This window comes from Cottoperca gobio, chromosome 9, assembly GCF_900634415.1.
Source record: "Cottoperca gobio chromosome 9, fCotGob3.1, whole genome shotgun sequence".
NCBI classification, from domain to species: Eukaryota; Metazoa; Chordata; class Actinopteri; order Perciformes; family Bovichtidae; genus Cottoperca; species Cottoperca gobio.
In genome coordinates, this window is record NC_041363.1 from 25,748,832 (window position 1) to 25,761,436 (window position 12,605).

Sequence of the window (12,605 nt, forward strand, 5' to 3'; positions counted from 1 at the left end):
CTGCTGAAGATAAGTTATCCAAAATTCCTCTTTCAAATGACACTATCAGAAGCAGAATAGACGACATGAGCGATGACATCTTGGCTCAAGTAGTTGCAGATCTGATTTCAAGCCCAGCAAAATTCAGCCTCCAACTCGACGACACCACCGACGTGATAAAGGAAGATTTTTTATTTTGTAAGCCTCTTACAACAACAACCAAGGCAGTCGATGTGAAGAAACTTGTGGATGACTTCTTCAGAGACAACAATCTTTCGTGGAATATGGTTTCTGCAGTTTGTTCGGACGGAGCTCCAGCCATGCTGGGACGACACTCTAGTATTAAAAATTGTAGCTGAATGTGTGAACTACGTGTGAAATAGTGCTATGAAGCACCGCATCTTCAAAGAGCTGTGTAAGTAAATGGGCTCTGAATTCGAGGTACTTCTGTACCATTCTAACATTCGGTGGTTATCCCGGGGAAAGTTGCTGAACCGTGTTTTTGCCATGCGTGTGGAATTAGCCCTGTTTTTGCGAGAGTACCAACATTGTCACGCAGATTGCTTCGAAAATTCTGAGTTTATTCTCATTTTGGCGTACATGGCCGATATTTTCGATGCTCTCAATCATCTCAATCCACAGATGCAGGGCGGTGGAGTGAACATCATCGAAGCGGAAGAAAACCTGAAGGCGTTTGAAAAAAAGCTACCTTTATGGAAACGACGAACAGAGAATGATAACTTCGCAAACTTTCCCCTGCTGGACGACTGTGTAAGTAAGATCGAAGATTGAAGTGTCTGGAATTGGAGACATTTCTGTACCTGGGGAGCTGAAGCAAGCAATTGCCATGCACTTAGATGTGCTCGCAAAGTCTCTTGACAGATACTTCCCCACCAGAGAGTCATATCCAGCATGGGTGAGACAGCTATTTACGTTTAGTGTTGCGACAGCAGATGTTAACGATGAATACCTCGACGAAATCATTGAACTTCAGCAGAGCCAGCTTCAACAGCAACTCTTCAGAACAACAACACTCTCAACGTTTTGGTGTCACCAAATCGTACCATACCCTCTTATTGCTAAGAAAGCCCTTGAGATACTCATACTGTTTGTTACAACGTATCTTTGCAAGCAATCCTTTTCGAGGATGGTAGACATGAAAACTAAGAAAAGGAACATACTTTGTTGTGAAAATGATATGAGAGTGGCACTTGCCAAGGTGAAGCCGTGCATTTCTGAACTTGTATCTGAAAGGCAACAGCAAAAGTCACGTTGATTTGCAGTAAATATTCATTGAGTTATGCTTTTGTGTGAAATTCATGTTTTGTTCTTTGAACACAGGGGTTTTGTGTGCAACTGATGCATGGTTCATTTTGTGCACTAATATAATATATACCTATGTTTTGAAGAAATCATATTTTATTTTTCCAATTACACTGATGAAGCTTGCAGGGTTCAGTACCTCCAACAAGGTTAAAAACCACTGAACTAGAGGGAGTCCATTGCATTGAGGCAGCCCCACAACATACTTGAGGGTTTACATATATGACTTGGCTTGGGAGAGTCTCAGGATGCCCAGGAGAAACCGGAGGACATGGCTGGGGACAAGGCCAGCTAGGCTAACTTGTCCTGCTGAAATATTCAGCGCGACGGCACACTAAACGCAAATAAACACTTAGAACTTGAGTTGTATTTGTGATCAGGACAGATTTTCTTCTATGTATCATATTTGATGAATAAAAGTCTGATTATTGCTGTTGTGATGGAAACAGAACACTAGTCACGTTGTCCAAACTGAGGCCAGATGGAACTGTGGGTCTAGTTAGGCTGTTAGGAGTCTGTTTGTTAGTACGGTCACAGTGACATGCTGTTCCTCTCTCTGCTTATTCTAATATTATTCCTTTCTCTGCATTTCTTCTACTTCTACAACTACAACAACAGCTTTTGCTATTAAAACTACTCCTACTCCTACTTCTTCTTGAAGTATTACTATTGTTGCTGCTGCTGCTACAAGAACAACTTGTAATGATCGCACTACTACTACTACTACTATGACATTTAGCACTACCACTATCAATACTAGAGTTATGACTACAAGGCTAGAAGAAGTAGTCCAGCTAGTGCAACCTTTACAAAGCCACAAGTATTACATCCACAACTACAATAAACACTACTACTGCTACCACTATGCTGTACTGGTATTCTTACAACTATTATCACTATTAGTATGTCAAATGCTACCTTTACTGATTCTACCAGTTATAAGAACATGCAATTAGTATGGTTTTATTTTAAGTTAACCTACATGTGTATTTTATTTAAATTTTTTGTGTATTGTATTCTCAAAGTTTGTGTTTTATGTCATAACTTTATTTATTTTGTGAGGCAGACTGTGTCTGTTTTGATAAGTGCTTTGTAACAAAAAATCTGAACTTAGGAGCAGGCAAGATAAATGTACGAGACAAATAAGATGGATAGATTTAGGATACAGAAGTGTTACTGGTCAAGTACAATGACATAAAAAGGAAAAAATAAATTATATCATAGTGTGTAATTAGATTTTGGGTGAACCAGCTGATGCCAGCTGTCCTCACTTAACCCAGAATTCAACTGTTTTCTTTTTCAGTGGTCTGACCAACTGACAGACCTCGACTCCATAACCCTCTATCATATTTGAAATGACATTAAAAGTGCTTGTCTTAGTTTAACTCACTGTGGATGGTTTCACTTTTCATTCTGTAAAACTGGTTTGTTTGGAAAAATTAATTAGAATAACAATGTACCCTATTTGTCCCCTTGGGGAAATTCATTGTTTGGCAAGAACAAGGCAGAAAGTCAAATCGTCTGACTTCCTCTCTCTGACAACAGAGACATAATTTGTTTCTCATGCTCTACTAAAAGTGAATGTTATTGGAAGCATGGCCATGATCTTTTCCCAAACCTTAACCACGGCTGCGGTTCAACAGTCTATTTTGCTTAGGAAGCCATGATAAGAACTGGTCTCTAAATGTTAAGAAAAAGGTGCTTCAATGCTTCCTTTCTTATCTTTAGCATAGAGTACACCGGACCATCCTTTACTAAACGAAAGGGAGAATGTCGTCCAATAATTCTTTCCAGCAACATTGTAGGTGATGCACCATTCGCAAATAACATTCACCTTTGCTGTCTAATTGTTCTCTATGGATAAATTGAAAACATCCTTCTTAGGAGGTTTGAGTCTTTTTTGGACAGGAGTCCTTACTTGAATTGTACAGCAATTAGTTTGTTACTGTACTCACTTTCTATATGTTATACATAAAGTTGCTAAAAGAAAACAAAAAGAACCATCTGCTGTCGCATAGTGTAAGTGCAGTCAGATTCTCTTAGCACCACGGTTGTCTTTTCTTAAGTCCTCATGAATTCTACTTCATTTCTTTACTTAACCTCATAACATTTTCCAATGAGATCAAGAAAAAGGAGATCCAGAAAAGTTATTAATTTCCATAAACTTAACCAGGCATTTATTTACATTTGAGAAGGCAAGAAGATTTATATAATTCAATCTTCCAGTTAGTCGAGGTCCCCACAGTGTTGTGCGAGTCATAGGAGATTACGGTTGGAAATTGGATTTTGAATTTTGAATTTGTTTTCCAGTCCAGAAAAAGGAAAGTGACCCTCGATCATTATCACTACTGTGCGCTGGGCTATACATATTTTGGGAAGCCATTTGTCTTTGGGCCCTCTTTAGTCTGCTGAGTGTTTAGATTGAAAACGCCATCCAACTTTACCCAATCAAGCTTTTGTGGCAGGAGGTTCCAAAGTTTTGAACATTAGTGTATTTTATCAAGATTTCTTTGGGATAGAAGAGTTACTGTATTTACCAGTCCACCACCTCTTTTGGACAATTTCCCTCCTCTAGCATTCGGAGTACATCTGGACTTGTTCTCTTATGTTTAAGATATACCATTCACTAATCCAAGAGGACCATGTTGCCTTTTCTCATCCCTCTAACATTGCTGTGCTGCCCCTCTGCAGTCACGTCATCATAACTATTTTCCATCCTTCATCAGCTCACCTCTGTCATCAGGCCACTAGGCTCCATTGATCCTCTAATAACCTTATGAGGAGATAATTACACCATTTGTAAGTTGCCCAACGGCACTATCGACGCCCGCGTTACGCGCCGCTCGCCAACACTTAATTCATTTTGCTACAAACATCGCAAAAAATGCAAATCAATACGGTTGGGGCTGCGCATGAAATGCATCATCAAAATGGGAGAATTATGCAGATGCAGTTTGCAACACTGCAGAGTCTGTGTTTTCTTTCTTTATAAGGGGTGTGTTCTTTTACAGAGGGGTGTGACATGAATACAAACTGACCACATATCTCAATCACCAGAGTGCAAAGTTTTAAAAGCAACTTTTCAAGCCTAAAGGAAGTGAGAATTTCTCTCTCTGTATCAGTCGTCCGGTTCATCTATTTATTCCAGCCTCATCGCAACACTCTTCCTCTTCCTTCTCTTCTTCATTATGAAAACCATATGACAACCCCTCCCAGCCATCCTGTTTGTTTATTTATCTCTTTCTTTGTCTTTCAGTTTGACAGTATGCACATTATATTCATCAACATGCAGAACAAAGTCTAACAGCTCCACAGAAAACTGAAAATTGATCTACAAATAATTTTAGTAATGTGAGATGGAGCTACACACCACCTGAAAAACATCTGTGCATACACATTGAAGAGCATGAACTGTGACCTGAAGCATATCTTCATTAAATGACCTCAATTCCTTGTTTAGAGGCAAAGACAACTATGACTTAGGTAGGTTGCATAGGAGAGTGAAGATGTTGGAACGATCACTTTGTAAATATTTTATTTATGTGCTGACAAATTCATATTGTCTACTGAATAGTGTTTTACTCACAGCTGGCATTATTCTTTATTTGTGTTATTTTCAATATTTCCCATGAAATGACCAAACTCAACAATGTGTTTCTTAACACTTTCTGACTTCCTGTTTGTGGCTCTCAGCTCCGAGTCCATTGATCCCTACTGAAGACGTAAATCGTTAAATATATAGATTTAATATAAATTTAGATTTGTTAAAGACTCAGTAAGCTCTTTAAACAGCTGGTGAATGTTTATCAAACAAACAGGAGGTTTGGCTCTGCATATTAGATGTTTTACATTTATATATGTATTGTTGCAAGTCAGTAAAATGTAACTAACTAAGTGAGAGAAAGTTTGACTTCAGAGGCTCCCCAGTTGTTCAGTGTCTCTCCGTCTTCCTCTCTTTACTGGTATGACATACAGTTCTGATTATGTTGCCAAAGCTTTGTTAGTAATCAATGAAGATAAGTTACCAGAGATAATAAAGTCTTATAAAATCAATAGAGGCAATTACAATAATGGTAATAATAATATGTCATTTAAAGAAGAGATGTGAATGTGAAACACAGAGGAGTTAACTGCAGAGGTGAAGACAATGTAAAAAAACCTTCCTTCACGCATCGTCTTCCTTTAATGAGCTCTTCATCCCTCTCTTTCTATTTCTTTGATCCATACTATTATTTCCCCCTCTATCTGTCTCTCACATTATTGTCCTCTCCTTCTCCTTTTTCTCTTTCCTCTTTTCTCCTCTCTCTGGCTGAGAAAAGAAGGTGTTACAGAGAAGGAGTCTATGAAAGAAAAATAAAAGGAAACGTGGAGGAGAAGGATAAAGAAAAGTAGACAACGAGAAAGTGCCGAGTTGCCCTGAAGTGATTTTCCCCTCTCCGTCGGTGAACATGTTGTTGTTGTTAGGCGGCGGCCGGGCTGCGGAGCGTCAAGCCGACAGGCTGTGATTGGATGGAACGTGCATGAGTAAACAACCACAGGGTGTGTGTGCTTTGATACTGTGTTGTGACACTGAATCCCGCACTGATCCAGTGGAGCTACATGGTGACCAACAGCAGACAACTTACCTAAAAAGGCAACATTTTATCTCATGTAATTCAATCTAAATCCTAATTTAATGCTCCAAACTTGTAAATAAAACCCCATTGTGGGAAAGTAGAACTTCTTACTTAATCAAAGTTAAAGCCAAGTGTGGCGTACAGGACAACACGATGGATGGAAATGAAGACATGAATATCTATTTATCACCTTACTTTACTTATCATTTTTAATACATTTTCCCTAAATCTTTAATGTTTTTTTTTACATTTCTCTGATAAAAAAGTGAACTGACTGACACCCGTGTCGTTTTCTGCTAGTTTTTTAAAACTATTGTTTATTTTTCTTGGCTTGAATAGTCAAAAAACTGTTTTACTTTCATGCAGCAGATTTGGGATTTTCTAGACTCATTGGTAGAATCTCTCTGTGGCTCACATTTCCTTCACTCACAGATTGCATAATGCAGTACCCACATTCAGAAGATAGATACAGAGCTACAGGGAACTTTGGTTGTTCCTTCTAAGTTTATTTAAATATATTTTCCAATTTTCAGCCCACTATTACTATTGGGAATAGACAGCGCTCTTATTAGTGGAATGGTGCCTACATCTAGTAAAACAGGGTTATTCCGGCCACTGCTAAAGAAACATAACCTGGACCCTTTCCCATTATCTTTAAAACTCCTTGAAAAAGCACCGGCTCAGCAACTCATAGATCACCTCATATCCAATAACCAGCTTCAGAAAATGTAACAAATGACAAACTACTTTCTTCAGACTCAATACGATTGATCACCGCATTCTATTAATTCACCTGGATTGTTATATTGGTGTCACTGACGCTGCTCTCTCCTGGTTGAGATCAAACTTATCTGACAGATTTCACTTTGTTTTACACGACAACTGCTCATCAGACCACAAGAAGGTCAGTTACGGTGTGCCACAGGGATCTGTGCTCAGTCCTGTTCTCTTCTCTATTTACATGTTGCCCCTTGGTACTTTTATCAATAGTTACAAACTAGGTTCCCATGTTTAAGCAGATGATACTCAACTCTACGTCTCCATTAAGCCCGACGCCTGTTATTAGCTGGTGAAACTGGAAGAATGCATATCAAAAATCAAACAATGATTCATTGAATTTTCCTATTTTAAACGCTGAGAAAAAACGGAAATGCTAATTCTTGGTCCAAAGCAGATTAGAAATACATTCTGTGATCTCACTCTAAACATAGCACGGTTGACAATTTCCCAAAGCCCTTTTATAATAAATGTTGGTGTCCTATTTCACCTTAATCTTTCCTTTGAACAACATATCACTAGAACGCCATATTATCCTGTTCCCATTTCATTACATTCATCCTACTTATCACCTTTAGTCACTCCTCATTTACCAGCTAAGGCTTTACAATCTTAAAATGCCGGTCTCCTGACTATTCATAAATTAAATCAAACATCAGTAGGTGGTAGAGCTTTCTCTTTTCCAGCCGGCCTTCTTTGGAATCGTATTCAAACCCAATTTCTAAAGGCTCCCTGAGTCAACTCATTCAAAAGTAAACACATCGTTTGCCATGAGCCTTTAACCTCTCTTAGTCTTCCGCTAAAATACTAAACTATAACTATGCAACTTACCCTTCTGTACATTTGTGTATATTTTGTTAAGTCTGGTACTGTTTTTATTGTATGTATAGCCTTTTGAGGCATACTTTGTGATATTGGGCTATAATAAACTTGACTTGACTTGACTTACTGGCCCGTTCCCAGTCTGAATGTGCTCAGTCAGGACTCTCTGCATCAATAAAGGTCAAACTTTTAAATGTCTGTTCCACTGAGGACACAAAGTCTCCAGTGCAGAGTTCCGATGTCATACTCATCCTTTGTGGGCACAATCAGCAGATAACGATGCCATGGAAAACCCAAATGTAGTTAGTAGCGAACTGTCTTTAATTTAGAGCAGAGCTGCTCTCTTTTAGTTTGTACAAAAGAGGCATAATCTAATTTCACATAATTTGGATGTGAACAAACTTTCTTCACTGCATGGTGGAACAAAAGCAAACCCTCCAGTCTTTGTTTGCCCTCTGCCAGTGTGTGTGTGTGTGTGTGTGTGTGTGTGTGTGTGTGTGTGTGTGTGTGTGTGTGTGTGTGTGTGTGTGTGTGTGTGTGTGTGTTTGTACTCAATGTATTTGTGTATTTTGAACATCTGAGGAGCAAATGTCTTCACATGGATAGAAAGGTCATCTAAAATCTGTGTTTTTGTTGAGGCAAAGGACTTTAGTTTGTGGTGTCTGCCTTCTTGCATCCTTCAAATGATGAAAGATGTGACAGCGAAATCCTCCATGCCAAAATGGTACTGCAGATCACTGGATTACCGGCTCTGGTGCATTACATGACTTCAGCATACATATTACCATATGAAAGAGGGATTTATCTATTTATAATCTCCACTCAGTTGCCAGTTTATTAGATACACCTTGCTAAAACTAATGCATTGGCTGAATTTCAACTGTTTGGACTCTGGATCTATCAGGTCGTGGCATTAAAAGAGAAATGTTCCACTTTTTATATTGATGTCCAATCAGTGTTGATAGTAAATGTGGTCGATTGAAACAATACATTCCTCAGTGCCTGCTATATTGGCCGAGAAAGCGGCGTTATCCTGCTTTAAAATCTATTGTACTTTACTTGCCAACAGTCACGGAATCATTCTGCTGAAATCCATGTCAGCGTGAGCAGTTTCCGTTGGATACAGCTGTGGATGATGTGTGTGAGTGCGTTACTATGCATCAAAGTTTTACTCCCCACTTGGACAGAAGTGTGCTGGAGACGTTCTTCAGGACCCCAAAGATAGACTGTTGGCAGCTGACCATCGAGTGAGAATGTTTGTCACCTAACAATATTTTGTTGAGTTGCCTGACGGTATTTAAGTTGGGCTTTTATTCTGAAAGGTAAAAACATAAAGAGTGAAGCTTTAATGTGCTGCCGTTGACAATGTGGAAACTAAAAAAAGGTTGGTTCATGTTGGCTTGGACTACGGAGCCTCGGCAACTCGGCTACATTATATTATGGCTGGGCATCAGCAGCTCGTGCGCAATGCATCCTGGTACATGTAGGCACTGACGACACTCAAATTTCTAGGTCAATATAGCATGCACTAAGGAATTGCTTCAATTAACTACTTTTACCATAATCACTGATTGGACATACACATAAACGATGCCAAGTGTTCCCTTCTACTACCGAACGCACTGCTGCAATAAGAAACTCCAAATTTTTTGCTTTAACCTTCAGGCCATGTGATATAAAACACTGATAATATCTTGGACACATACATATTCTTATTATTCCAGCTCTTGGCTATTGTCTAAACAAAGTTTCACCAGTCACCCAGAGAGGCAAAGAAACACTGTGAGGATGTGTTGTAATTTAAAACAACAGTAACTTTGGAAGATAGTCCAAGTCAGCAGATAAGTGATTAGGATGTATCTTCTGAGGACCATGAACTGTCTGTACTAAGTCAAATCTAATTTATTTATACAGCCCAATATCACAAATTACACATTTGTCTCAGTGGGCTTTACAGACTGTAAAGGATACACCTTCTGTCTTTAGACCCTCGCACCACACAAGGAAAAACTCCCCAGAAGAAACGAATGAAATGGAAGAAACCTCGGGGAGAGACTGAGGAGGGATCCCTCTCCCAGGACGGACAGACATGCAATAGATGTCGTGTGTACAGGATAAACAACAAAGTAAAACTAATAGATTTCACGTCAATCCATTCGTTGGTTGTCAAGATATTATTCTCTGGGACATGACGATCACTTCATCCACACACTCATGCGTTTATAAAAGATTATACATTTTTGTTGAAATGAGTTTGTTACTAATGTGCTGGAAAAACAGGTCCTCATAAACATAGTGCATAATACAAATGTGTGTGTATGTTACTGTGTGTGCAGAGGCGACCACAGTCCTGTCATGATGAACGATGTCATGTAAAAGAGCCATCTGTAAAACAAACCAGTTTGTGGCCAAACGTCTCTAATTTGCAATCAGCACGATCTCATTTAACTGCGTCTCTGTGAAAGAGGAGCTCCTAATTCAATTCATTTCAATTTAGATTCCATAGATTAAAAATCCTTCTTCATGTATTGTTTTTCTTGTTTTTTTTGCTCCATAATTGTGTAGGATAAAAAGAAATGTCAAAGTTTGTTTTCTTTCCCCCCTGCAGGATACTGTCAAATCCACAGAAAAACAGTTTGAATGGAAAAGATATAAACAGGCTGACAGAGCAGAAAACTGGAGGAGATGTAAACAAAAATAAATTGGTGACAGAGAAAGAAAGAGAGGGTGGATGGCAGAGAAACAGAGGGAGGAGAAGGGAAAGAGGAGGACACAGAGAATGGAAGAGAGAAAAAAGAATGTATGTGTAAACACACAATACTAAAAGAAATGTATGAGGATACGAAGGACACATCCCTGTTTGTCAAAAACATTTCATCCAGCTGAAACTGGACTTCAGGGGACTTTCACCAAACAACCCGACATGGTGTGTCATGCTTATCTGTTTAGCTTTGTTACGACAATGTTTGTTTCACAAACAAATTAAGTTAGTGAAAAAACTGAGTTATATAAAAATGTTCTTTCCCAACTGCTGAATGTTACAGGAAACATTATACAAACGCAGGTTTTTACAGGTCGTAAAACTTTTGATTGTTTTGTCAAAGAACTACTAAATCCGACAACATTAAATAAGAAATTAAATTAAGGCAATTTTATGACTCATATCTGATATTTGTAAAATCAAATTTAAGACACAGGAATACTTTTTACTCTCTGCCAGAGAAGTAATACATTTAGTTCAAATGTTTGCAACAGCCTGAAAAACGTCAACAAAACAAACAAGTTAAAACATAAAAATCACTCAGTTAGAGTCGTGAGGTTTTCATGAAATCAGCACAAAGATGTTGACAGTAAGATGGACGACCCTGCATAACAGAGTTAGGTTCATAAGTGTGCATATTTGTGTTTACAGAGGAAGAAGATGAAAAGTTTTAAAGGAAAACGTGATGTTGCTTGAAGAAGGGGAACAGGGAGAGAGAGGTGGCCGGTCGACACCGGGCCACAGAGTGCCCACATTCAGCAAGTAAAAGGCTTCTTGCAGTCTTGTTTGGACTGGCTCGCTTAGTCAGACAAATAAATCAGACAGCTGCACGTTTGTAAAAAAATAAAAGCTGCGCTCACTGCGTTGTTTTTGTGGTGGGCCAAAACCTTTCTTCCAGTCTAAGAGTTTAAATAATGTCGCTAAGAAAAATGAAAGCAACATCCAAAGAAAACTGAAGAACAAAGCTGAACCTGTCTCCTTGTAGTCAGTGGAGAACCTCACTATTCAGCCAGTGTGAATGTTTCAGTTTCTGGCTCAAGAACACTCCAGGAACACATAGTAAAGGGCAGTTATCTGTTCTGGGAGTCACTATTGTGACCCGATGGAGTTTTGGAAGAGACAAATGTCTCAGATGTCACGTAAATAAGGATTATTTCTCAAGATGCCATTTTGAAACTGATCATCATCCAGCATGCTTGGAGAAAACAACATTGAGGAGGCAGAGAGACAAAGATCAAGAAAGAAAGAAGAGTCTCTCACAGTTTTCGTCCTGAGCGACGCACTGCAGCGGGATGCCAAAGAAGGAAGTGTAGGAGTCATTGTACCAAACCAGCAGCTCTGTTCCTCTGGGGATATCCATACACGCTCTGTAGAAGATGCAGGACCTGCAATCAAAACACAGACACATGTCATTTAACAACACAAATAAGGTCTTACGGATATTATGACACATCAAAATGCAGCATCAGGAAAATATCTGAAAAGAAAACCAAATAACCTGAAATGCTCCCTTCACTTTCACTTCACATTCAGAGAATGTTACTACGGTCCTATTGTATTCTGGATTATCAATGGAGATGGTATGTAACTCTGGCCATCAGAAATAAATGAAGTGTTGATCTGTTTGTATTTCTTGGAGTGAACCACAGACTGTTTATAAAGAACTCGGCAGCTCTCCAAAAATATATATATTTTAAATGGTTTCTGTAATTGTAGGTAGTTCTCCTCACTACTGAACTAACTTTTTGGATAAGTTTGGTTTTAATAAGTTAGTTGATGCTATAAAAAAGGTGGTAAGATGTCATGATTGACAGCTGTGATTGACAGCTGCTCTGAGTGAAGTGGTCGTGCTGTGTCGTCCATGTATACAGTCTGTGGAGTGAGCGTGCATTGTACTTTGGGGGAGTGGAGTTTGAGGCAATGTCACCATTTTTATTTTCAGACTTTTTCTTGGGGTTGACAACTTGGGGACCACGAGGGTCCCAGATGTATTTGAGAGATTGCAAGAACATTAGGAGGATGGATAAGCGGGACCTTTTTTTTTTATCTATCTACCCAAATTTATTTATTTTTTCAGACCTCCCTCTAATCTTTGCTTATGGCTTGTGAAACACTTTTACATCCAACCTCTTTAAGCCCTTGATAAATATTCAAATACAGCAGCCATATGATGTCACTTTTATTATCTTATGAAGATTATGACGTATTAAAGTGCAGCAGCACCAAATGCAGTATTTTGAATACTATTAAGAAATGTTCCTCTGAGGACGATTATTATCCACAGCTAACTTTATATCTATCTGGCCGGTAGATTTTTGGATAACTCA

The 12,605-nt window shown here is 38.8% G+C and overlaps 1 protein-coding gene across 1 annotated transcript in view; it reads right to left on the reverse strand.

Annotated features, from left to right (window-relative positions):
• prdm6 (PR domain containing 6) overlaps positions 1–12,605 on the reverse strand; it is a 91,195-nt gene that overhangs the window by 27,034 nt on the left and 51,556 nt on the right. The window contains exon 5 of the mRNA XM_029440856.1: positions 11,539–11,663. Within this exon, the coding sequence (XP_029296716.1) occupies positions 11,539–11,663 (125 nt within the window). The remainder of the gene's footprint in view (positions 1–11,538; positions 11,664–12,605) is intronic.